Source organism: Cricetulus griseus, chromosome 4 (genome assembly GCF_003668045.3).
Source record: "Cricetulus griseus strain 17A/GY chromosome 4, alternate assembly CriGri-PICRH-1.0, whole genome shotgun sequence".
Classification (NCBI taxonomy): Eukaryota; Metazoa; Chordata; class Mammalia; order Rodentia; family Cricetidae; genus Cricetulus; species Cricetulus griseus.
This window is the reverse complement of record NC_048597.1, coordinates 229,265,885-229,293,322: the sequence shown is the minus strand read 5'-3', so window position 1 is coordinate 229,293,322 and position 27,438 is coordinate 229,265,885. Positions and strand designations below refer to the sequence as shown.

The 27,438-nt window shown below is 47.5% G+C and overlaps 1 protein-coding gene across 9 annotated transcripts in view; it reads left to right on the top strand.

Annotated features, from left to right (window-relative positions):
- The first annotated feature begins 1,158 nt into the window (after window positions 1-1,158).
- The window catches only part of Ano10 (anoctamin 10), a 111,023-nt gene continuing 84,743 nt past the window's right edge, over window positions 1,159-27,438 (top strand). The window contains exons 1-6 of one of the 9 annotated variants that reach the window (XM_027415467.2): window positions 1,159-1,314; window positions 9,922-10,081; window positions 13,086-13,283; window positions 14,263-14,397; window positions 23,072-23,191; window positions 26,002-26,571. In XM_027415467.2, coding sequence (XP_027271268.2) covers window positions 9,943-10,081; window positions 13,086-13,283; window positions 14,263-14,397; window positions 23,072-23,191; window positions 26,002-26,571 — 1,162 coding nt within the window. In that variant the 5' untranslated portion in view covers window positions 1,159-1,314; window positions 9,922-9,942. Of the gene's footprint in view, window positions 1,398-2,103; window positions 2,253-9,921; window positions 10,082-13,085; window positions 13,284-14,262; window positions 14,398-23,071; window positions 23,192-26,001; window positions 26,572-27,438 lie in introns of those variants that run through there. The other 8 variants (XM_027415468.2, XM_035444075.1, XM_027415470.2 and 5 more) reach the window with 8 other exon arrangements.

Genomic DNA, 27,438 nt, shown 5'->3' with positions numbered 1-27,438 from the left:
AGCCTATAGGCCTATGTGGTGGAGGCCATTCTTTAATGCTCCTTCTTCCCAGGGAACTGCAGCTTGTGTTGGGCTCTCAAAAACTTTTCCTTAGCAGGCACAAGGTCTTGGACTGAATCTCCAGTGTAAGGATCATCTGAGCAAAAAGGATTTTAAAAAATTCCATTCAAACGATGTTTTTTGAATACTTCCAATAAAATACCAAAAGATGAACTTATGTACAAGGATGAATATAAGTTCAGGGGGTGAGTAAAACAGGAACCCTGCAACTATAATCCCACAAGTCTACTGAATCATTAATTGGCTCTAATAAAGTTCGTGAACGATTTGCCTTGGTTTTCAGAGAGGAGAGAACTTCAGGACCCCGCTGAGACACAGCCAAGAACTGTTCCTTAAGGCAGGGAGGGGGCTGGGAGAAACAGCCTCCAACCCGGCATACCTCCAGGGGTGGGGCTGGAGGCCTTGTCCCCTCTGCGGCTGCCAGAAGCCAGGAGTCAACCCTGTTTGGCAAGGGCCAGAAACCGGAAGGGTGTGGAGGGTGGAGGCCGGAGGGTAGGGGTGGGACGGTGTCTGAGAGTTCTAGGAAGTGCAAGGGGATCGGGAACCCTATGGATCCCTGCGGGTGAGGTTTCAGTTACCAGTCGGGTCTGAGCTTCTCATCACCTGGCACAACTAAACCAGACTTGTGCTCACACTGGATTCTGGTCTAAGAGATTAAGAAAGAGCCTAGTCCCCTCCATTCGCGACCGCGCCAGGCCGAGCTGGCCGGCGAGCCCGGGCCCCAATCCCACCACGAAGACAGCCAGCGGGGCCCCGCCCCTCCCGCCCAGGCTCCACCTCTGCTCGCTCCAATGACAACAGGCCAGGCCCCGCCCCGAGAGGCTCCGCCCCACTCCCCGAGGCCCCGCCTCCATGCCGTGGCTGCGGCTCCATCCCCATCTCACCACAGGGACAGTTGGCGAGGCCCCGCCCATTCAGCTCTGCTCCACCCCACCAAAGTGACAGCCCTCAGGGCCCTGCCCACCCCGCCTAGGACCCGCCCCCTCCCGAGCGACAGCCAGTGAGGTTTCGCTCTGCACAGCTCCGCCCCGCTTCCTCCCAACTTACAACTACCGAGGCACCGCCCCTTTCCCACTGGTCCCGCCCACCCCGGCTGAGTGACAGCCCGAAGGCCCCGCCCCGCCTGGTCGTTGACGCCTCCTGGCGGCCTAGAGCGCCACGCCCCGGTCGCGCATCCAGTCTGCCCCGCGTCGGCGCCGCGGGCCTGGTTCTCCCGGCTCGGGCCGCCCCCCGAGGACGCTGCGCGGGCGGCCGGTGAGTGGGAAGGGGCGCAGGCGGTGCGGTGGGCCTGCCGGGGCCTCCCCCGCGGGGGAGAGAGACGCGGACGCTCTGCAAGGGTGAGGGCCAGCGGAGGCAGGGGGATGGCGGCCGGCTTCGCGGGCGTCAGGCCTGGGTCCTGGGGTGCCGGCCGCTCCTGTGATTGACACTTGGGGAGGACTCGGGACCCCGGTGGCTGAGTCCTTCCAGGGTGGCCGGGCCCATTGTGCGCTCTCCGTGATGGATGTCGCACGACTCGGGCGGGTTGGATGGGCAGCGAGCCCTGTCCGCGCAGGCCGATCGCCCGAGAAACCCCGTTTTTTGGTTTTGTTTTTCCCACCAGATCTGGGGCGGTGCGTAGGTGTCCTGACTTAAGTACCCTTCAGGTTCATTTCCCCCTCCAAACTCAGCGGGGTCGTGCTCTCATCTAAAACCCTGGACGCGCGCACTCGAATCCCGGGGGTTTTCAAAGTTTGAAGCGCAGCGTGAGTTGCCTGCTTTGTATTTAGAAAGTCACACTAACCTTAGAGGACTAGATGTTTCTAAGGGCTCATTCTGTTCTTAACTTTTCAAACAGTTTTAAGTGCAGCTGCCAACCAGGATGGGCCGTGAGATGTTCGCTGGAGGAGGGGTCTCTACCTGATGTGTGAGCAACTGAGTGTACTCACATGGACTAACGGGCTGTGACTTTGCCGGGGGTATAGTTTAGTTTTTAAACTTTGTGTGTGTTCACGTGTGAGTGCCCGCACGAGGATACCACGCAGGCTCGGGCGCTCAGGACCACAGGTGCTGGCCCTGGCCTTCCACCTTGGGTGCGGCAGCGGCTTCATTCTTTGCGGCTGTGCTGCCCACTGCTCTAGGCCTAAGCAATTCGGCCTGACAGCATCTCACCCTAGGAGCTGGGATCACAGAAGCGCCGGATGGCCTGGCTTAAGGTGCGTTCTGGGGGTCCAAATTTAGGTCCTTTTGGTGAGAAATGAGAGCTTCAGAATAGTGGACGGGGCACAGACAAGACCTGGTGACGTGTCGTGTGTTTGTGAGTTCGTTTATGTGTTTGGGTAACAGTAGTACAAGTGCTGAGTGTGTGTGTGTGTCTGTGTGTAGGGGTAAACCGGGAAAGATGGAACACAAAAGAGGATAAATGTAAATGCTCCGTAAAAATGTTCTGAACTGAATGACCTCTATTGACGTCTTGATGACTTTCTTCCTAATTTGAGTATGTAAAAGTATTTTTACTTATTATTGTGTATATGAATATAGGTGTGCATATACCTAGGACCATGTATAGGGGTCAGAGGTCAAATATCGGGAGCCAACTCTCCCCTTCCATCTTTATGAGATGCAAGTTCTGAGGGTTAGAACTCAATCAGGTTTGCATGGCAAGCACTTTTATCACAACCACCACCCACATCCCACCATCTCACCAAACCAACTTTTGTGTATATAAATACACACATTACATAATGGGGGACTGTTCTAATATTTGTAACTCTTTCAACTTAACATTTTCCTTAATCACTAAAAGTTCACTCTGAAAAACCAATTATTCATTTGAAAATAATATTAGTATTTCAGCTATGTGTTTCATACATGATGGGAAATGAAGAATTAGGGCTGATCATGCCAAGTGTTTAAATGCCATCCATGCTACTGTGAGCCAGTTTCTTACCAGTGTATTCATAAATGATCTGTACCTTTCTGCCTTTGCACACAACCACATAATCACACTCAGAATGCTGAGTGTTGGACTTGGTTGTTGTTTTTAGTTGATTTTTTTTTTTTTTTAGTTGTTGATTTCAACTTGACACAAGCTATCCTCATCTGAACAAATACTTCCATCAAATTGACGTGTACTCAAGTCTGTGGGGCATTTTCTTGATTAATGATTAGTGGGGGAGGGCCCAGGCCACTGGGGGTGATGCCATCCCTAGGCAGGTGGCCCTGGGCTGTATAAGAAAACAGGCTGACCAAGCCAATAAGCAGTATTCCTCTATGGCCCCTACTTCAGTTCCTGTCTTGTCTTCCCTGATGGCTGAAGCCAAATACACCCTTTCCTCCCCAAGTTGTTTTTTGGCCATGGTTCTTATCTGAGCGATAGAAACTCTTAAGACAGTGTTGCATGCAATCTGAAACCATTGTTTTGAATGCATACGAGTTTTTATGTATACTTGTTAGAAAGGGGGAAGTAAGGAATTTTGGGGGGGCTGGGGGAAAGATATCTTAAGTGATTTTTTTAATTAAAAAAAATTTTTTTGGTTTGTTTCGAGGCAGGTTTCTCTGTGGCTTTGGAGGCTGTCCTAGAGCTAGCTCTTGTAGACCAGGTTGGTCTCAAACTCACAGAGATCTGCCTGCCTCTGCCTCCCGAGTGCTGAGATTAAAGGCGTGTGCCCCCCTCCTTATAAGATTTTTATTTTGAAATAATTTGGGTTTTAAAAAATCTGAAGAAATACTGAGTCCTTATGTTCCAGCTTCCCTGATGCTAACTCCTCGTATGTTCTTAGTGCAATTCCTGAACATGGAAACCAACACTGACACAGTTCCATTTGTGACCTGCAGACCTTAGAGCAAACCAGTCTCCCACTCACAGGACCCAATGTATTTAGATGTGCTGTGTCCTTAGCTGTTAACAAAGGTGTCCTCCCAGACAAGACGAGCTGTGCCGTAGAGCAGGCATGACAGGAAGCCAACGACTGTTCTTAACTTCATCTTCTGAACACGGTGTCTCCGAAAGGACGCACGTCTTTCTTTCCTGTGCACACAGCTGCTTTCTTTCCTGTGCACACAGTGTGTGATTGAGTAAATCACACACTGAAGGGTACCTTTTCTTGTGTGTATGTTTCAAGACCAGAAGTCAACCTCAGGTGTCTTCTTCAGTTACTCTGTACCATGTTTTTTAAGTCGGGGTCCCTCATTGGTTCAGAACTCATCAGTTAGCTAGGCTGGCTGGCCAGGTCCCCACAGCCCACCTGCCCAGCTGTAGGATTACATGTTCATGCTTCAATGCCCAGCATTTTAACGTTGGGTTCTGGGGATTGAACTCAGCTCCTCAGGCTTGCAATGGCAATGGGTTCACTGCCTGAGCCGCCTCCCCAGCCCTACCATACAGGGTTAATTACACTCAGGTATCAATTCCAAGTCACCACCGTGTTACGGAATAGAAGGACTGATCAGGTAATCCAGGTGTCTTAACTTTTTATTAGGATAGGATTTACAACAGAAATCCCTTTCAAAGCAGTGTGCCAAGTGCCACCTCCTTTCTCCAGATCTGTTCAGCCCTGAAGATGAAAATTGCAGCCTTTCTTACATGCGTGTGCATGCCTGTGTGTCTGTTTAGAACAGGCTGTCACTCTGTAACCCGGGGTTGTTCTGTTTGTGGCTCAGACTGGTCTCAAACTTGTCTTCTCCTCCTGCTTTAGCCCCCAGAGTGCTGGGATCACAGGTTTGTGCCACCGACCGTAGCTTACTTAGAGTGCTTACCATGGAAATTTTTGAAGTTGTGGCGAGTTCTGTAGGTGAAAGCCGCATGACAGCATCTGTACACTCCTTCACCACCCCCTTCCCCCCTCAACTCTGTCTTTCTCTGAATACTGAGCACCTTTCAGATCCTCCGGTGAATGTGAAAGCCAGGTGTATCCACTTGTCTGTGCTCTGTTGGTAATTCAGCACACCCTGGAGGAGACCACAGCCCAGCACAGCTGTCTGGAGCCCTGCACAGGGCCCCTGAGAAACCCCAGCTGCTCAGCTTTCTGGTCACTGTCCCCTTGGCCTGCAGTCTTGACCAAGGGGAAGCTGAAAGAAGGGAAGTGCCTCCTTTCCCTAGTGCCCTGGAGGTTGGTCTGTTGAGTCGTGGGCACTTTTTAGAATGCTCCTGCCACAGCCATGCCCGTGGCACACTAAAGCCTCACGTTCCTGTCCTCACGTTTGGTTCATCCTTTCTGTTCCCTTTGTGTGGAAATGGTGGAGCAAATGCCCATTACGACCCTTGGTGAAATTATAATTTTTAATGAATATAGTTGGATCCTATTGTGAATAGCCCTGTCATACTACAAAGTATATAGTCGTCTGTTGGTGGATTTTTGGGTAGTAGGTCATTTCCTTTTGTTGTTTCTTTGCATAAGTATACAAATAAATACCGTAAAATCTGCAATCTAGACTTTTAAATTCACATTTGATTCAAAAGATCCTTTAGAGACAAATTTTGTTAATATAGTGGTAATTAACATCTAGATACATTTTGTTTAATTTTCTTCTTGGGGTAAACTCATGGAAACAATACTGTGATGTTAATTTGTTGACATTTGTATGTCTTATTGCTGGTTTGCTTTCTGGAAGGTGGAAGGTTACAGAGTCTGTCCATGGTGTGTGGAAATGCCTGATTTCCCATACGAGTACACAAGCAGAGATCTCATCTTTCAGTGTTGGCAGAGTGGAAATGGGGATGTATCTTGTTAATTTTCATTTGTTTCATCAGTGGCCTGGAACATCTTTTCCGATGTGGCTGGTGTGCTCCTTTGAGAGTTGTGGTTTTTGTGTTTGGTGGTTTGTTTTGTTTTTGTCCCCTGTTAACTTCTAGGAGCTCTGCAGGTGAGGGATATTAACACTTGCTTGCCGTGTGCTGCCAACACTGTTAAGGGTCTGGTCTGCCTTGGATAATGAGTGGCAGAGTCTCCTAAGTGAGAATAAGTAGTAAGCAATGTTTATTATGGGTTTCTAGGAGTTCTTATATACCTGCTTTGAAGAGAAGCCTGTTCTGGCTTTCTCCGAAAGATTGTTTTATGGCCTGATAATTATGAGTAAGGTAGACTATTAACCACATCAAGCAATGCAGAAATGTTCGTCTGTGCTGACCTTTGATGCATGTCCACACACTCGGAACACTTTGCTCTTTCTTTTCCGAAAGTTCTCACTCACCAGAAGGTTGTCATTCCCCAGCCACCATTAGTAGCTGTTTGGAAGGTACTAGCTGATGCCTTCATAGAACTCAGCCTGTTGGTCTAAACCATTCCTTACACACCCGATCTGGTCTGATCTTAGAAACTGAGCAGGTCCAGACTTGGATGAAAGGACTTGGTGTGATGATGACCCTAGGTTTCCATGGCTCCTCACATAGCATTTGGATACATCTGGGGATAGTGTTCTAGTCTCTTTTCTGCCACTGGGATAAAACACCCTGACCACAGCAATTTCCGGGAGACATCGGCAGGGGCTTGAAACAGCTGGTCACATGACACCCACAGCCAAGAGCAGGGAGAAACAAATGTGCCCAAGCTGCCTGCTAGCTGCTTAAATTAAGCTCAGCTCTTGCACATTTCATGGCCAGCCTAGGTGCCACCCACAATGGGCTGGATCCTCCTACACCAATTAACAATTACAAGTCTCCCACCACCATAGCCAGCCAGCCTTACCCAGACACTTCCTCAGTTGAGGCTCTTCTCTAAGGGGCTTCTCAGTTGTGGCAATTTGACATTTAAATCTAACTATCACACATGTTTCCAAGATATCGTTAGCCAGACAGTAGTGCCACCTTTAATCCCAGCACTCAGGAGGCAGAGGCAGGCAGATCTCTGTGAGTTCAAGGCCAGCCTGGTCTACAGAGCCAGTTCTTGGACAGCCAAGGCTACACAGAGAAATCCTGTTTTAAGAAAAAAAAAAAACCTGGTCTACAGAGCCAGTTCTTGGACAGCCAAGGCTACACAGAGAAATCCTGTTTTAAGAAAAAAAAAAAACCATCTAAGACATTGTTATGGAAGTTAGTATTCAGACATAAATGGAGAAGGTAGCTCTAGTTGTTAGTCTTTTGCTTAAAGAAGGCAAAAGATGAGACATGAGAATAAGAGATACGTTAACTGTAGTTTATTATAGGCCAGCGGGGGGAGGGGGGCAGAGAGAAAGAGAGAGAGAGAGAGAGAGAGAGAGAGAGAGAGAGAGAGGAAGTAAAGTGAAGGGAGGAAGAGGAGGAGAGCAGAGAGTACACGGGCAGGGGTCTGTCTTTTAAAGGGGTCCTTTGCACCTGCGTGCAGACTTAGTTCCCATGGAGCCCTGGGCTGACCTGGGTACTGCCTGAGCAGATTCCGACAGGTAACAGAGGCAGGCCAGCATAATGCCTGAACCTTTCATCAGTGCTATGTGCAGACATGATTTCAGACTTTGGAGTCATTGACACTGATGGAGGCACACAGCCTTCAGAATTAGGAAGTAAAGTACCAGGCTGGCCCTGGAAAATCCCATCTCAGAGGCTCCTGTGGAAAGTGCTGTTGGGTCTAGTTCACAGTTTAAGAAGGGAGAGGATGCATCATTGTTGGGAGGTGTGGCAGTGGGTCATGTGCCATGTCAAGACACAGAGACTGACTGGCTTTCAGCTCACTTTCTCCTGTTTACTCATCCAGGCTCCTGCTCCCATGGAACCCACTGACGCCCCCGCCTTCCCCAACGTGGTTGACTGTTATCTCCTCAGACTGTGAGCCAGAATCAATGCTTTCACTCCTAAGTTGTTTCCTGCCAGACACTTGGTCACAGTGATGAGGAAATGTAACAGAAGGCCTCATCTTACCACAGCCCCAGCTATAGAGACAAAGCCGAGGGTTATGGTAGTGAGAGGAGCCACAGGCGCTTTACCTGTTAGGGCTCCTTGTGCACAAGAGCCCATGATCAATAGCTGCTCAAGGGAGCTGTCCCGTGGGCAGTGCAGTTCTTCTCTGTGGTTTAGGAAACCAGACTATTCTGTCTCTACCATCCCAGGGGGCCCTGGAAAGGGGGGGGGAGTGTGGGGAAGGGCTGGTTCCTCCCCTGAGGGCACTAGCCTGGAGTTGGCATTCCTGATTCTTACATACGTGGGATTTAGTGACTGGAATTTAGTCTATGTCCATGTAACATAAGCAGACTGTACATTAGTCCAGGTATGTACAAGGGTGAAGACAGGGAGTGTTCATTCAGTGCCTTAACTGCTGAGACAGGCCTGTCAGTGGCTGCACTCTCCTGGTCTTTGGTCCTTTGTGAGAGCTGGGTGCAGTCTGTATAAAACACAGGCTTTCCTACAGTATTCTGCTGTGTGTGTGAGCTGTGCCCCTCAGACCTTTGTTTACTACCCTGGAAAGAATGCTGCCTCCTGCCTAGGGAATGCCCTAGGCAAGATGCTTCCCCTCCCTAGTTTAGCACATTCAAAGATATTATGCAAACAGCCCCATTCAGCCCCGTGCTCTCATCACCTCTGGTGAAAGTGATGAGAACTACTCAGCAATTTGTCATTGCGTCTCTGTCCCTATCTTGCAATAAAAACTTCAAGAGAAGCCCCGGGAGCCCTTCCCCTGGAATCCCCTGGTTCTGTTGAATCTCTAATTCCATTGGGTTCCTATGCTTCTGTCTCTGAGGTTGCTTTGTGGCTGATGAGTAGTGTTTTGTTTTGTTTTGTTTTGTTTTGTTTTGTTTTTGGTAGCTTTTGTTATTTTATCTTTGAAACATTTAATTTTGTTGGATTAAATGTCAGACCCCAGCATCTGCAATGTAACAAACTGGGGGCCCCACAAGTACCTGTAACTCTGAAGAATTGGAAGACCTGCATTCATGCACACATGTGCATATATATTCATACAGATACAAGTTGATCAGTTCTTTTATTAAAAACTAAGAAGGAACAAGTAATAAATTGTGTATCTATTAGCAGGATTTAATGGAGCTAGGCAATAGATACTTCGGCCTGTACTGTGGGTAAAGTGGGCAGTCAGTAAAGTGAGCCTTTCCCTGCTGACAAAAGCCCTGCTTGCCTCTCTCTGTGTCCTTAATCTGGTTCCACTCTCTCAGGAAACACAGCGCTGCCCTGTTTTCTTGGACTGTGGTTGCCATTGTTCTCACTGTATCATTAGCAGTGAAATTCAGACATTTTTTTCAATTATATGTGCACAGACATAGAGTGCACACCTTTAGTCCTAGCCTTCAGGAGGCAGAGGCAGAGACAGAGGCAGAGGCAGAGGCAGTGGGATCTCTGTGAGTGTTAAGCCAGCTATCTACAAGTTCCAAGTCAGCCAGGGCTACATAGTGAGACCTTGTCTAAAAAACAAAATATGTACATACATATTAAAGAGGGAGGCTAGTTGGATCATATTACAGTTTAATAAAAGGTAAAATCGGTGGACTCACTCACAAGGCAGACAGAAGGTGCTGCCCCCTGCAGGCCAACATCTCTGGTGTTCTCCTGCCGCTGTCACTGCCTCATTTCCAAGGGGCATGGGGACCCTCCACCAAGCTGCCAGCCATGCTTGCTGCCGTAGCTCACTGCCAGTCTTTCCATCTTCCAAGAGCAGGCCCCTGTTTTATTTGGGTCACATATCCAATAAAGACTCCACCCTTTGGGCCAGGCTGCTCCTTACAATTGGCTAGTGGACCTGTGTCAGAATTGATATTTATATTTATATTCAGAAGGGTTTATCTGAGTCCCTTGTCTCCTGTCCTGGAAGTAGAAGTTCTGGCTTGTGTTCTTACTCAGTGTGTCACTTTTAGCATGTGTAGTTGGAGCAAACGTTTCTGCAGTGGCTCTGCCTAATGGGGGTAGTGCAGTGGCTAGAATATTGCTTTCTTCCTACAATAACTGGCTTTTGCTTTTTGTTTTAGTTTCCAGTAAGTTTGCCAAAGATGAGAGTGACTTTATCAAGTTTGGATACTTGTGAGAGCTCCTTCACACCTCTAGTGGTCATAGAACTCGCCCAGGATGTCAAAGAAGAAACCAAAGAATGGCTCAAAAGCAGAATTATCGCTAAAAAGAAAGATGGAGGTTAGTGAAATAGTTGCTCTACCAGCTTGGTCATGGCGAATTACTGATGTGTGTCATCAGATGCGTTTATACACTGTCTCTTGGCTCTGTATTACCTGTCTGGGGCCTGAAAGGAGATCTTAAATTAGCACTAGACTGAGATCCCTACTAGACCATGGGCTATGTGAGTCCTTTCTAAAGGCCATGCCTAACACAACACCCAGAGGGAGCTTGGCACATGTGTGCTAGGAGTGTCGTAAGTACTTGTCATGTGAGCAGACCCAACGTGCTGAGCACCCTGGTTTTATTCGATGCCAAGGGATGAAGACATCTGATCTCTGCCTGTAGACACTGCTGTCAGAGTACTGTACAGTAGAACCCTGTGAACCGTACTGTGGCTGCTGTAAAGGGAAAGCAGAGCCTTGGGGGTGACTCTGACAGTGCTCTGTGGAATGGCGGAGATAGCCTCTGACACTGTGCCGTAGCCATCTCACCAAGGGCAGCAGGAGCTTGGGCTGGTGAAAAAGTCGAGGGCTTTGGATAGCCAGACAGCCCCTGGAATACACAGGGCCAGTGTATTCACAGTAGCTGTGCAGCCGAGGGCTGAAGTCAGGCCCTTAATTGACTGGAAACTGATATCTTAAGAATAGACTTTTAAAATCAAAGTAGAAATACAACATGTTTCTCACAGTAATTGAACCAAAAGGGAAGACTATTTGCTTACTGAAATTTGAGATATTTTCGATTGGACTGGGGCCTCCTCTTCATGTTTCTGTGACTTAAGAGTAACCCCAGTGAGTTTCCAACAGCTTTTGCCCTGGCCCTGTATCTCCAGGGATACTGGGGAGAAGGGAGGGACAGTTGTAGGAGAAAGTACTCTGGATCCCCCAGAGAGAGAATGTGAGTTTACTACCACTGTTTGATTTTATTACTTCTAAACTCCAGTTAAAACTGTGGTAAACAAAACAAAACAAAAACAAACACAAGCAGAACTATTTTAAAAAATATAAAACTGAAGGGCCTGTTGGATCTGATATGACTGAGAGGCAGGCTAGCACCCTGGAGACCGCAGAATGGAAGGGCAGTGGAGCTCCTGAAGATGACATAGAGTCTCCACAGACTCCACCAGGTGATTCCCAGGAGCCTCAGGCTCGCTCTGGGTGGAGGGTTGGGTGCTGGGATGGTTGGGGCCAGGCTTCTGTGGAGGGCTGGAAGAGATCCCACTGAGAAGGAAGACAACATTCTCCTTTCCCACTCCAAGGCTCACATCCAGTTCAGTTTATAAATGAACAAGACTGCTAATAATCCAGGAGGCATATAGAACTTCTCAGGGGCATCTAACCCATTTAGGACAAAAGAATTAATTGTAGAAAACCAAGGGATTGTCCAGGAAGAGACCAGTTGAGGTCTCTACCCATTAAAAGCCATGCTGGACGAATCCACCTAAGTTCTCGGGACTTCAGCCCATGTGGGTCCCTTTCTTAACCAAGAGCCCAAAGAGAAAAGATTGTCACAAGTCTGATACAAGAGAGATGGGGAAGCAGGTGAAGAACAGCACTGGTCAGGAGGATGAAGAGCTCAGCCCTCACCCACACATGAAGAATGCATTAAAAGACAGCTCTGTGGGAAAAGCAGCTTTTACAGAGCAAAAACGTAAAATCCCATGTGGAAAAACCAAAATGGTTGAGATAACATTAGCAAGACCTCCAAGAACACAGAGCAGAGTGTTAGGGCAAAGAAAGCATGGCCGGCCCAGGAGGCTCACACCACATAGAAGGATGGAGCTGAGGAGAAATGGAAGAGAGGATCTTAGGACCCATTCCAGCATTCAGGGACAGAGTGCCCTGTGAGCAGCTGAAGTTCCAGAACCCTGGGGATTAAGATACAGCAGTCTTGCAGGAACAAGGACAGCAAAGCCACAACCAGAGCTTCTCCAAAGTGTCTGGTGTAGAAGCTGTGGGGCCCTCTTCAGTTCTGAAGGAACTCTGGACACAGCCAGCCAGTGGAGAGGGCAGAGTACAGAGAGGCTCTTCCTACAAAGCTTCTGACGGGTCCCTTATGTCGTCAGTGTGTCACAGGGAGACTTACCTAGGGCACAGAAATTAGAGTTGTTAAGTGTGGACTAGGCAATGAGTCAGACAGAAACTCTGGTGAGTGAAAGCAAGTGATGAGAGTCACCTCCAGATGCCTTGGAGGCTACACCAGGTCTCCTCCCATAGAGGGGCTTTCCTCACACGCAGAATATCAGCTTCCACACGCAAATGCCACTCAGCTGGGACTTGAAGGTATAAGTGGTACACGGTGGGGGAGGGGCACAGAGGAGTGTGTACAGGCCGCTGCAGCCTGGTGAAGGTGTGACACTCGTCTAAGGAACAGCCTTGACCACAGTCCACCTCTGTAAAAAGTGTCAGGCAGAGGAACTCCCGCTCAAAGGAATGGCCTTGTTGCCCACCCTGCAGTTCAGCGCTGCTTTTCGTAGGGGCTACGGAGATGGTTCATGTGGCTGACAGAGAGCTGGTTTAGTGGTGACAAGGGAGAAGGATCAGGAGGGATGGAGAGGCAGATCAGGGGTGGCTATGGAGATGGGTCAGTGGGGAAAGTTCTTGGAATGCAAGCAGGAGGGACTCTTTTTATCTCCAGTATTTGCACCCAGGGACATAGGGGAAATTCTGTAATCCCAGAATTCCTGTGAGCTGCTGGCCAGACAATCTAGCTAAATTGGTGAATTTCCGTTCAGTGAGAGACTGTCTTAAAAAATGAGGACAAGGACTGAGGAGGATACTCGACATTAACCTCCGGCCTGCGTCGCTGTGTGTACACTCGTGCACACATATGCACAAGCACAAGCATTAACTTCTATTCCTAATTTCCTTATCTTTCTTTTCACTTGGATAATAGTAGATTTAAATTGCTACTATAATCTTGTTTCCGTATACCAAGTAGAAACATTGCATTTTTATAGATTTTTGTTTTTTGAAAGTTTGTGTCTGTTTTGTTCTAAACTGCACTATCTTGTGTTTGGCAGGTGCCCAGCTGCTGTTTAGACCACTGTTAAATAAGTATGAGAAAGAAACAATAGAAAACCAAAATTTATACCTTGTTGGAGCCTCCAACATAAGACTGTTACTTGGGGCAGAAGCAGTAGGCCTGGTGAAGGAGTGTACAGATGCTGCCATGCGGGCCTTCACCTACGGAACGCGCCACAACTTCAAAGGTTTCCATGGTAAGCAACGTGATTTTTTTTCTACCCAAATGTGTTTGTTGCAGAGAAGTGTTTGACATCAGAGGTCTACACAGCACCAATGTCTACTTGATATCTAGGCTTTATGGGCCTTAGTCTACTCTCAGTTACTCAGTTCTGCTGTTTGGAGCAAAACAGTAGCCCTTGACCATAAGTCAACGGATGGACTGTCTGTGTGGAGACTTGGGCCATAACTTACCCTCCCCGGAGTAGATGAACACAAGTTAGAACGTGTGCTTTATTTACATTGTTCTAAATGCCAGGGCATCTCAAAGAGAATATTCTGAAGAGAATTGGGGTCTCAGGCTCTCTGAAGGAGGGGCACTTGCTGCAGGTGCGTGAGCTCCTGGTGGCACTGTTGGAGTTAGAACATGGAATTGGGCCTCTTAGTACCAACTCACTGTAGAATTTTTTTATCTCACTGATACGGTGATCTGGGTAATATTTCCTCAATAAAAAGATTTGTCTGTCGGAACTTCTGTTTTCTTGTAGGGTTCATTCTCCATGGCTCCAGAAGGGAGTGAGGCCGATGGGACAGCTTGGTGGGGGTCCCCCATTTAAGTCAGCTTGTCCATCTGAGGTAGAAACATGGGTACAGTTGAAGAATGTGCAGTCTTTCACAGCATCACCCCATACTAACACCCCCCAATTAAAAACATCCTACAGTTCAGAGCGCAGCCTCTGATCATTGGCTCCAAGTGAAGCCAGGGCAGTGTGTGCTGATGGACTTCTGGTGCCAGAGAAGCTTTGAGATGACTGGAGGCAGAGTCAGCAATCGGAGTAGACGCGACACCCTCATATCTAAAATGCTTTGCTGTCTGTTAACTTTCCAGTTTGTTCTCTGGCAGCTCCATAGGTTGGTTATGTTTATGGCATTTCCGTAATCACAAGCATGATGATTTGAACATTATTAATTTTATATTGCTGTAAGAAAGTAACCAGACATTTTGTTATGTTTCAGATAACAACGATGACTTCCTCACTATGGCTGAGTGTCAGTTCATTATCAAACACGAACTTGAGAATCTTAGAGCTAAAGATGAGAAGATGATCCCTGGTTATCCCCAGGCCAAACTGTACCCCGGGAAATCACTGAGTAAGTCTCTGTCAGCCAGCTCTCACAGGCCTACTCTTAACACTCATTATTAGCCATGGTTATTTAGAGAATCCACAGCCTCCTGTTGCTCCTTTAGCTCTCCCGCTTTGCCTTCATGCTCACCTGGTTCTTGCAGCATCCAGTCAGCTTGAAGGACCCGTGTAAATTAGGCTCTTATTGTTCACTTCATGTCAGCAAAGTTCACTTTATACCCAGTGATAATCGAGTTGTGGTGATATTTTGTTTGTGCTTTAACAAGGCTGATCTCTGTGAGTTTGAGCTAACCTGAGTCAGTTCCAGGACAACCACAGCTGTAACACAGAGAAACCCTGTCTTGGAAAAAAAGAAAAAAAAGAAAAAAAAGAAAAAAAACAAACAAAAAACAAATAAAGCTTGCCTGAAGATCAGAGTGTGGAGCTTAGCCATACTAGTTAGCCATAAAGGGCAGGCAGTGGTGGTGCACACCTTTAATCCCAGCACTTGGGAGATAGAGGCAGAGGGATCTTTGTGAGTTCAAGGTCACCCTGGGCTACATGAGACTTATCCAATCTAAAAGAAAGAGAGCCAGGTGGTAGAAGGTTACAGCTTCAATCCCAGTTCTTGGGAGTCATATGCCTTTAATCCTAGCACTAGGGAGGTGGAGACAGGAGTGATATGCCTGGGCAGAGAGAGGAATAGAAGGCAGGAGGAGACAGGAGCTCAAATCATTCAGTCTGAGGATTCCGTAGAGCCAGTATCACCCTTTCAGACTGAGGTAGAGATAAGAAGTAGTGGCTGCTGCTCTGCTTCTCTGATCTCTCAGCTTTCACCCCCTGATATCTGACCCTGGGTTTTTATAGATGAGACCAATTAGAACTTGAGATACACAGAGTGGGTGGGCTAGGCAGGGCCTATCCTGGAGTCCTGCTCTTGTTCCCTGGGACCTCATTGAGGTGACCATAACAAACACAGAGTAACTTAAGACATCCTAACGAAGGGTGCAATAGGATGAACATTGGTGTAGGGTCCCTTGATGGTGGTGGTGACTTCAGAGTGAAAACGCTCCAGTGTCTACAGCAGCAAGGCCTTGGAACTCTGGTTCCAACCTCCCAGCTCTGGGTTCCCGCATCTGGCTTTTTTTTTAAATAACTCTATTCCCACCTCCCCACAAATATCCTCAACACAGAGTTTCACTCTGTTGACCAGGTTGGCCTCAAACTCACAGAGATCACCTGCCTCTGTCTCATGAGAGCTGGGATTACAGGCGTGTCCTTGCATGTGGGCTGGTTTCAGCCTCACTGCAGGAGCACAGAGCCTCAAGGACCACTCCACAGTTGCCAGCTGCCTCCAGGTGTGCTCTCAAGCCTGTCTGCCTAAAGCAAGGCCAGGCAAAGGCTACCACCGTGTTTGCCATTTGCCACTGTGTGCCTTCAAGCTCTTTGAGAGGACGCTCTCTCATTTGTATTTTTCCACAGCATTGATTTCTGTGTCCGATCTGTGTGTTCTAATGCTGTATCAGGGGCTGGGTCTCTGCCTGCCTCCTCCTTGGCCCCTCTCTGTATTCTGAGCCCACAGGGCTCTGTCTCCCAATCTCTCTGCCCGGGGATGCAGATTTGCCTTGGTTTAATGCCATTTTCCCAAAACTGAGTATTTATTAACCTTTTGTTTTAAATGTTGGAGTACTTTCTTAGGATAAATTATCTTGACTTCTGTTTTTTAAATATTGTTTTGTTTTTGTTCTCCCTAAAGCGAGCTACAGTAGTTACTCTTGTATCTTCTAAATTATATTCTGGATGCCTATGTCATTGTGACTTAACTTTTTGAAAATTAATTAATTTTATATCCAGACTGCAGCCTTCCCTCCCTCCCTCTCTTCTCATTGCCTTCCCCCTCCTCCCCTCTGCCTTCCCCTCAACCCACCCCTCCTCCATGGAGAGGGGCGGGCCTCCCATGGGCTTTAGCAAATCCTGGCACATCAAGCTGCTATGAGACTGAGCAGCTCCCTCTGTGTTCAGGTTGGCAAGGCATCCATAAGAGGAAAGGGTTCCCAAGAACAGCCAAGGCACCAGGGACAGCCCTGCTCCTGTCGCCAGGAGTCCCACATATGCCGAGGGCCTGGGCCTGTGCAGTGCAGGCTCCAGGTTGGTGGTTCAGACTCCCATGGCGTTTACTTTTGAAGTGTTAAAACAATCCTTTAAAGTTTGCACACCATAAAACAAGAAAACACTTCCGGGGGGCAATTTGCACTTCTTATGATTATTTTCTGTAAAGGGAGATCATGAAAAGAGGAGAGACATAATTTTCTGGTGTCCGAATCTGAGGACTGGTGGAACTTTTGTTATTCTTTCTCTCATGCTCCAGCTGCTCCAGCATTTCTCTTCCTTACTATACATCTTCAGAGAGGAGCGTTCAAGAGAACGCTCTTCACACAATGGGGATGCTGAGCTGCACCGACCATCTTACACCTCTACTGTGGTTACGGATGCTTGCTCATCTAGATTGACTCAAGTGTGTCCCTTCTGTAGGCACTTGGTGTTCCGCCTGTCATTGTAACGATGACTGTCTCGTATGTTTCCTCCATTTCTTTAATCATAGCCAGAACAGGGACGCCCCGGAGTGACTGTTAGATCATAGGTGTCTATGTCTTGGGGATAGACACTGCCAAGCTGTCCTTCCTATGCTCGTTGTCTCTGAGTCAACTACAGGCGGTCATCTCCATCAGACTGAGAAAGCATCTGTTCTGCTTGGTTCAGATTGTGTGTTTGGGCTGAGTTTTATCAGACTCTGGAGTGTCTGTGAGGTTTTGTAGTTTTGTCTCTGTGCCATCAGCTCAGCCAGTGCTGTTCTAGTGTGAGCCTGTTCTTAACTTTTCTTGGTGAACTCTGCCTGTCTAATTAATATTCCTGTTGCTTTTTTCTAATGATGGGAATGTTTAAATTTTATTGTGCTTCTGACCATTTATTTCTCTCTGGTCTACAATTGAACTTTGCCAGCCCCTCCGGTGGGTGGCACCTCGTCACCTGAATCTGAAATGCCCCTTTCACTTTCTCACTGAGTTTACATCTGTGTGTGAGAGAAGATAGGAGGTGTTCTTGTCATCATCCCCTGACTCCATGACCTTTTCTTGTCCCCTCTCCATGAGGACCCCTCCCTCCCTCCCTCCCCCATCATGGTCCCTTCCTTTGTGTCCTGTTGGGCCTCCTGGTCTGGTCTGAGCTGCACTGGCCCTGAGTGGACGTGACAGATGCATGTCCTTGCTCTTGTTTCTTAGGAATCAAATGTGGCATTTCCTTCTTTTCATCCACACGTCAGTTACCTGCTCTGGCTTCAGTTTTTCTTTTTCTGTTTAGAGACAGGATCCCACTCTGTACTCTCAGGTGGCCTAGAGCTTGCTGTGCAGGGTGTGGCGGCTCCTCCTCTCCTGCTTACTGGAAGCACACACTGCCACTCTTGGCTCTGTGAGTCTGATGGTGTGTGCTTTTTAAGTTTTGTTTTAAATTCTTTTTTGAATGAAGCAATTTATTAGTCCTTTATTCTTTTGCTTCTTCTTGGTAGCTGTCACAGGTCTGACAATCCTGCCCAGATGCCTGTCCATGAAGTGTTAGTTTGTGCCCCCCACCCCATCTGGGTCCTTTCTCACCATTTTCGCCCCACCCCGACTCCACGGCTTGAGGGATCCAGTGGGCCATACTCTTGGAGGATCTACTGAAGTGTCTGCATTTGATGCCGTTTCTCTGCAGTCCTCTGTAGGTTGGGGCCATGGAGCCAGCCCCAGCACTGCCTTGGAGGCATGGGTGCAGTGCTGTGAGGGCAACTCTCCTCATAGGGAGCAAGCTCTTTGTTTTTGGCCAGCTCCACCATGTCCACCCATCCAGGGACTTCCGGCTTCCAGAGCTCTAACAGATTCCTACTGGTTTACACTGTCTGACCTAAGAACTGCCAGCCAGGGAAAAGGCTGGGACTAGTTTTTGTCACTGTGTTTCTTGGGTACTGTCCTATCATTGTCTAGGGAAGGACAGCCATCATTTGAGGAAGCATTTCCTCAGTTGCCCTGGAGGAGTCTCTTGGTGGTATTTACTTTGTTCTGGGGGTGTGGATTATGTGTGTGCCAGGTCTTACACATTCACTCCTTTGATGTGATTGTCCTAGGCTTGTATGTCATTTTCCCCGCCTGATTTTTTGTCTTCCCTTCTTTGTAACTTTCTTTGTTTGGAATTTGTAGTCATTTCACTTTTTCTCACATTGCTTTTTGGAGCCCATCCCTTCTGTTCTCTTAGGGAGTTGAATTTTGGAGATATGTGTGAGCAGATCTCTTGGCATAACCAGCTTTTCCTTGTGTGGCACTGTGATTTCCTACCCCCATGCCCTTTGTGTTGTGTTCTCATCAATCTTGGTTTTCTAGTCTTATTTTACTAGTTCCGTTGTGCTTATTACTTGTTATTGTGGGTTTTTTGTTTGTTTGTTTTAGTCAGGAGCTTGGTCTATAACCCAGGCTGGCTTCAAATTCGCAGTAATCTTCCCGCCTCAGCCTGGCTAATGCTGGGATTACAAGTTTGAGCCACCACTAGCTCATTTTAAGTGAAGTCCCGTTTCTACCCAGATTGGCAGTTTGGGGAGGTAGGACGCAGGAGGAAGGGGACCATCTCTATTGAGGAGCAGCGTTAGTGAGAGGCTTACATCTTTCCCTGCAGTGATGTCCCCTTGAGGCAGCTCTCTCTCTAGGGAGCCCTGTCTTTGCAGGGGTTCTGTGGGGCAAGGCCTTGACTTGGTGCCACAGCTGATGGCCTTTCCACTGGTTACACTACAGATGTGCACAGAGTCTTGGAGGCTCATCTCTGTCTCCTCTCTGTCTCAGTAACTACAGAATACCAGGCCACCATCTGCCTTCCCCATCCAGGTTCAGAGACTTCAGTTTTACCCTCTGCTGACCTTAAAGGTTTTGTTTCATGGCTTGTGATTTGGATTTGTAAATTTGGTTTCATGAAACACTTTTTGTTTATGTTTCTAGTTTTCTTTGATTTTAATTTAGTCTCATGAACAAATAAGGTGTTAGTGTCCACACTGTTTTACTGTGTGACACAGGCATACCATGCTCTGTATCAACCCTTGATTGATGTCCTTTCTAAAGGGCTTGTGTAATCGTCATTCTCTTGGTTGGGAGGCATGCTCTAGATACTTCTAGGTAGTGCTGCAGGACAGACAGACCCCCTGAAGCTTGGTCCTGGTGCTGCTGGAAACTTCTCTCTCTCTGTTCACCTGTACCCATCAGTCTTCCAAGTAGACATCACCAAAGCCTCCTGGAGATTCCACACATCCTCTGGCAGAGCTCCTTTTCTAACCCACCCCTGGCTTCCTGTTTGATGTGATCACAGATCCTTGTGTTTTTAGATTATTCAGCATGAGTTCTCACCAGAGCTGAGAGATGGTACAAGGCTTGTGATTCTCCAGAACTGTGATGTGAAGAAATTTCTTCTCTTACAAAATCAGGGCCTCACGCCCTCCATTACAGTAACAAACGAGCAGATTAATGTGCATTCTTTCTTGTTGACATCTTTACTATTGCATGGTTGCCCTTTCAAATGCAGCAGCAGCTTATTTAGGATGCCATCTGTGTGTATGATGGACATGGGGAGTAGAGGGAGTCTGTCTCTAAAATCCTGGTCAGCGTTATAAGAACAATGACATAGGTTTCAAATACCACAATCAGGAATGTATGTAAGAAAGTTCATCCATTGATACGTAGGTTTATATTTTGTAACATACAGCAAACATGCACACTGTGCTTGACCACACACATTTATAGTCTTTATGTTAAATAGGGAGAAAATCAAATAAGAAACACAGGAATATCAAAGCGTTTTTTGGAGACATAGGTATCTCTTCAAGTAGCTTTCTTCCAGTTTGGATGGATGTTGTTTACTTACTCTGTATCTTAGGGTTTTTGTTGTTATGAAGAGATACCTTGACCATGGCAACTCTGGTTTTTTTTTTCGAGACAGGGTTTCTCTGTGGCTTTGGAGGCTGTCCTGGAACTAGTTCTTGTAGACCAGGCTGGTCTCGAACTCACAGAGATCCGCCTGCCTCTGCCTCCTGAGTGCTGGGATTAAAGGCGTGCGCCACCAACGCCCTGCTGACCATGCCAACTCTTACAAAAGAAAACATTGAATTGAGGTGGCTGCTTATGGTTTCAGAGGTTTAGTCCATTATCCAGGTAGGGAGCATGGCGGCATGCAGGCAGACATGGTCCTGGAGCTGAGAGTCCTACAGCTTTCAGGCAACAGGAAATTGTCTGATATACTGGGCGATATCCTGGGTATAGGAAACCTCCACAGTGACACGCTTCTTCCAACAAGCCCACACCCATGCCAACAAACCTATACCTCCTAATAGTGCCACTCCCTGTGAGATTATGGGGAACAATTACATTGAAACTACCACACCCTGATGCCCAGCAGCCACAGGGGTGAGGGCTGTGCTGGTTATCCATTGCCATGGAACACCCTCTTCCTCTGGCATCTGCTCTCTGGTCAGATTCAGGAGGAGTGGCCTGCTGTCCCCCTCCCCCCACCATGCCCCCAGCTAGGTCCTGAGACTCCTTTTCCTTTAGAGGTGAACACATCTGATCAGCCAAAGGCAACTGTGCCGTTAGCAGTGTTGCTGCCTTCCCTAGCTAAAGTGTCCTGCAGACCAGGCCATCCATAGCTCCTCTTGGGTCAGATTTTATTTGTTTGCTGATCACTCAGTGGCTCTGGACGTGGTGTGGAAGGAGGGGATCTGGCTGAAGTCCCTGCCTTCCTTTGTTAGGCCCAAGCACCCTCCTATCTCCCTTTCAAGGTAGAGTCCTTCCTGGTAATTACAGTCAAGCTGACACTGGAAGCTGGAGGATTTTAAAGAAGCCAGCCTCTATTTTTAGAGTTGAAACCAGAACCGGGCTCTGGCATTGTAGGTGATGAAAGCCGGTAATTTGGGACTCGGAGCCTCTCGAGAGGCTCCATTCGCTGTCCTATTTTTGGAAACACACAAGCAGGTTCTCTGTGTCTGCTGGAGAGCCTTTCCACAGTGGAGTCATCTCTTACAGAAGAACCCAGAACTTCAGTGCCACAGGCCAGCCCAGGGTTCAAACACCCGTGCCTCAGTGGGGAAAAAACTGTGATGGAGAGGCCTCTGCAGCTGTGCATCCCGCACCGGGGGCCACAACTGGGGGCTTGTGTACAACTAACTTAAGTCACGTCAGCCAAAGTCCTCAGGAATTTATGCATCTAGAACTTACAAAGCGGTCTCCACAGCACCCAAGCTGATGCAACTCAAACCTTTTCCAGTCATGAAGTCTGCCCTTTCAGTCCTTACCTCCTCTGTGTAGAGCTTGTGTGAGTGACGTAATCGTGAGAGGACTGCTGATGAAGACTGCTTTGTTTTCCCTCCAGTTAGGTCAGCTGAGATTCTGTTGTCAGCCTATCTTTCCTGGACTCATGGGAAAAGTACCCCAGCTCCCCAGTATGGCCCTTAGGACCGAAGACCTCTCCACACTAGCAGGTCACTCTCAGTACCTGAAGCAGATAAGACACTCTGGGTCTGTCAGGCACTGCCAGGAGGCACTGATTTGCTCGAGCTTGTCTTTTCCACGTTGTGTGTGAATGTCTTGAACATTTTTGTCACCCAACTGCATGGAAATGGAGGGAACTCAGTGTGATTTTTGAAGCCCCTGTTTGTGGATATGTCTTTGTCATTAGGTTGGAAAGATAAAAATGAGTGAGAATACTTGCTGTCAGCAGAAACAAAAGAACTGTAGTGAGGGGAGGGTAGAATACTGGTGGGGGTCAATTATGTAAGATGTGTTCAGACTTAAAATTCATTTGCTGTTGGCCCTGGATGACGACAGAGTGAAGAGGTGAGATAATATATGTGTGTAATAATTTCAGGATTTGGAAGGGCTGGAGAAATGGCTCAGAGAGTAAAGGTACTTGTTACTCTTTCAGAGGACCTGGGTTCGGTTCCCAGCACCCACATGGTGGTTCACGACCATCTGTAACTCCAGTCCCAGGGAACCCAATACCCTCTTCTGACTTCTGGGTCCCAGGTGCTCACGTGGTGCAATACAAATATGTAGGCAAACATTCATACACAGAAATAAAAAAAAGAAAAAGAAAAAAGAATTTCAGTATTTATTTATAATGGCAAAAACCAGAAACAATTATTCTTTAGCACAGACTTAATCACAGTATGCTGGGAGATGTTACAGCTGTAGAAGGAGAATTCCTCTAGATTCACAGTAACCCTGAAAAGCTGTAGATACCACGGCTCACATGACTAAGAGCCCTGTGAAGTATATGAGACGATTTTCACCTCAGTGTATTTGTCCACGGATGTCAGTGTATATTTTGACATCTGGTTATACATTAAATTGCTGTTTATAGTGGCTATTTTTATATAGAGAGAAGAACAGAAAGTTTGCACACTTCTGATTTACACAGTTTGTATGGTTTAGGATTTTACTCAAATTGCACTGCTTTCATAGTGAAAGAAAAGTAGTAAAGATATTTATATTCTGAAATAAGTTGTTCACATTCAGAAGTGGCAGGGAGCTGTGACGTGGCCCTGCATGCTAGACCACCTCCCTTGTCCTGGGGCATCCTTCAGCTGTCGGCATCCTAAACCATCCCGGTGTTTTAGGCCCTTCTCATGCTTCCTTCCGCAGTGAGGAGATTGCTCACGTCTGGCATCGTGACCCAGGTGTTCCCACTGCACGACACTGAGGCCCTAAAGAAGCTTGAGGACACCTGGTATACTCGGTTTGCTCTGAAGTATCAGCCCATAGGTATGTGTCACTGCCTATGTCCTGCTGAAGAGAGAGCCCCGATGAAGCCACTGTCCTGTGACATAGTGCTCTCCTGGCCAGTGCTTAGCAGTTGCAAGGGCAAGAGGACAGCTTGATGGCCTTGTTCCTTTTAACATATCCTTCAGGCTTTGGGTAAATTTGATCTACATAGGCAGTTTGGAGTAGCCTTTGTGAATACATGTTTTAGTTCTATGTATGTATGCATGTGTGGCGGTGGGGTAGGGGGCTGTGCATGCGAGTCTAAGTGCTTGCAGAGGCCAGACGAGGGCATCAGATCCTGGAGCAAGCAGTTCTGGGCTGCTCGATGTGGTTTCTGCAAGAGCAGTGAGTGCTCTCACCTGCCGAGCCATCTGTCCAGCACAGGTGAATCCATGTCTGCATAGGAGTGTAGCTTGTCTTGAATATTTTGTGTTTGAAATTTTCTATTCCTATGGAGCTGGCCAAGCCAAGATTGAGTTGAGGCAGACTCACTGGCCTAAACATCTGATCTGAGGGACCCATCTATTTTCTCTGGGCAGTTATGAGAGACTGTGTATTGGTATGTATTGAATGTTACTTTATGGGAAGTTATGTCAATATTAATGTTCAAACATTTTTGGTTGGTTATGTGTTTGAAAAAAACTTTTCGGTCAGTGCTGGAGATTAAACCTTGAGCATGCTAGGCAAGTGCTCTAATATTGAGCCCCGCTGTGCCCTTTGTTAGGTTTTTTAAGCATAAGGATGATATTCAAGCTGGAAATTCATTAAGTGTTGCTGTCATATTTTTCTTTAAAAGACACATTTCTTTCTCTCTCTCCTTTCTTTGATTTTAAGAGAAGAATTCTTTCTGTATTCCATATTGTTTATGGAAATGGAAATGTTATAATGTTGAACAAGAAGCAAGATTGGAGGTGGAGAGTGGGTTTGGCAGTTAAGAGCCCTTACTATTTTGCAGAGGACCTGAGTTCAGTTCCCAGCTCCCATGCTGGGGGGCTCACAATCCCCTACAACTCCAGCTCCGGGAGATATAACGTCCTCTTTATGCTCTGAGGGCGTTTGCATGTGCATGCACACACACAAAAATATAAAGTATTAAAGTTTAATTTCCTTCTTTAGTTTTTAATATCAAACTTTGAAATTATATTTTAAAGTTTTTCTTGTCTCTGAAAGAAAAAACTTTGTTCTGAAAATTCCAGGTACACAGTACTCATTTTTATGTTATACTTAAGAGAGTTTTTCACTGTTTGATGTTTAAATGTCAATAATTTAAATATTGCCTGTGTGACTATAGGGAACTGGCTCTATTAACTAGTTCCTAGAAAGAGAAAGACAGCTTAGGGAGAAACCTGGGCATGGGCTGTGGTATACTAAGCCTCTGGGGAGGGCTGGGCCTACTGAGAGGAGCTGGCAAAGGGGAAAGCCACTAGCTTGGAGACCAGCACACATGAGCCCTTGTGTTTTGTGTGGACTGGGCATGCAGCAGCCTGATTCAGATTTAAGACGACCTAATCATACCACTGTGTTCATGCCCTTCCAGGTCAGCAAGGAGAATCAGGGGAGGAGTAAATAGCTCACCCTAATCACTCCAACCCAAGTCTTCATAGGCAGATCTGAATGTAATGTCTTCAAAAACACGGAATGAAGGGGCTGCAGAGATGGCTCACTGGTTAAGGGTGTGTCTGCTCTTGCAGAACTCCCAGGTTCAGTCCCAACACCCATGTTGGGCAGCTTACAACTACCTGTACCTCCAGCTCCATGGCACCCAGTGTCTTCTGGCTCTGTGGCACCTGCATGCACATGGCACACACAAATATCAGGTATACACACACATACACACATTTTTTTTAAATACTAGTATTTTTAAATACCAGTGGTGCTGGAGAGATGGCTCAGCAGTGTAGAGCACTGGCCGCTCTTGCAGACGACCCTGGTTTGGTTCTCAGCACCCACATGGTGACTTGCAAAAACCTGTAACTCCAGCGCCAGGGGATCTGCTGATACCCTGTTCTGACATGTGTGGGCACTGTATGCATGTAAAATACATGCATACACTTAGGAGCACACATAGACACAAACTAAGATCAATTAATTAAAATCTAATGTATAATTAAGAACCAGTTACTCTGACTAGTCCCCTGTCCCAGCCCAGCTGCCTGAGGCCCAGGAAGTCCCCACATGACACTGAATGGCCTCTTTGGTTCTTAGCATGTTGCAGTCCACAGCTGTCAGCGGGCTGCTTGGACTTTGTCCTGTCCAGTGCACAGATGTCCTCAGTAGGATGAGATGGACACTGAACTGTGGGGTCTTGTTTCAAATCTGCAAATGACCTGTGCTGAATGCACTGGGAAATCTGTCGCATCTCACGATGTCTGACTTTAGGTGGGAGATCAAGATGCTGTGGACATGGACCATCTTTACAAAGAGCTTCGCGCAGTGACACAGATGGGGAGGAGAGCAGGGCATTCACGGATGCCCACACAGTGGCCCAGTGTCCATGTCTGAACTTAACCTTAGACAGCATGCCAATCCCAAGATGATCTCTTACGTGAAGGGACAGTAAGGGGAAAACTGAGCTGAGGCTCCTGACAGTCACCCCAGCAGCTGAGGTCTGAGCTGGGACCTGGGGAAATGAAGGCTTGTCATGCTGACAGATGGGGTCTTCACAATGTACACAGGAAAGGGTTGTTACCCCACACAGAATGGCTGTGGAGGTGCTAAGGATCCCCAGCCACTGAACACATGCACCTGTTGTGCCGTGGTTAAATGGCAGTCTTTGGTAACCTGTGCCTCAATTCTTGTTTCTGCTGTAGACAGCATTCGTGGTTACTTTGGAGAGACAATTGCTCTGTACTTTGGGTTCTTGGAGTATTTCACCTTTGCCTTAATCCCCATGGCCATCATCGGGCTGCCCTACTACCTCTTTGTGTGGGAAGACTACGACAAGTATGTCATCTTCGCCTCGTTCAATCTCATCTGGTCCACAGTGATCCTGGAGGTGTGGAAGCGTGGCTGTGCCAACATGACCTACCGCTGGGGGACACTGGTCATGAAGAGGCAGTTTGAGGAGCCGAGGCCAGGGTTTCATGGGGTCCTGGGCATCAATTCTGTCACCGGCAGGGAGGAACCTCTCTACTCCAGCTACAAGAGACAACTACGCATCTACCTGGTCTCGCTGCCGTTCGTGTGCCTCTGCCTCTATTTCTCCCTCTACGTCATGATGATCTACTTTGACCTGGAGGTCTGGGCCCTGGGTCTCCACGAGGACAATGAGTCTGTGTGGACCGGCCTCCTGCTGTACATGCCCAGCATTGTGTATGCCATCGTGATTGAGGTCATGAACCGTCTCTATCGATATGCTGCTGAGTTCCTGACGTCTTGGGGTAAGAAGTACTGCTTGCACCCATGGGTCAGGAGAGATGACTCCTGCCCCCAAGTCTGAGGACCTGAGGTTTACCCCTGAGACCTAAATAGTTGAAGGAGAGAACCAGCTCAGACCTATGCACATCCCCAACACACATACACACACACACACACACAAACATAGACAGACACACACAGACAGACACATACACAGACAGACACACAGACAGACAGACAGACACACACACAAGACAGAGACACACACAGACATACACACACACACACACACACACACACACACACCACACACACACACACAGACAGACACACCCACAGACAGACACACACAGACAGACAGATGCACAGACAGACAGACACACATACACAGACAGAGACACAGACAGACAGACACACACAGAGACACACAGATACACACACACACAGACACAAACACACACAGACAGACAGACACATACACAGACACACACACACACACAGACAGACACACACACATAGACACACAGACACAGACACACACACACACACAGACACACAGACAGACACATACACAGACACACGCGCACACACACACACACACACCACACACACACACACACACACACACACACAGAGACAGACAGACACACACAAACACAGACAGACACACACACACAGAGACACACACAGACAGACAGACACACAGACACACACACAAACACACACAGACAGACAGACAGACACATACACAGACACACGCACACACAGACAGACACAGACACACAGACACACAGACACACACACACAGAGACAGACAGACACACACAGACAGACAAACACACAGATGGACAGACACACACACACACACACACACACACACACACACACAC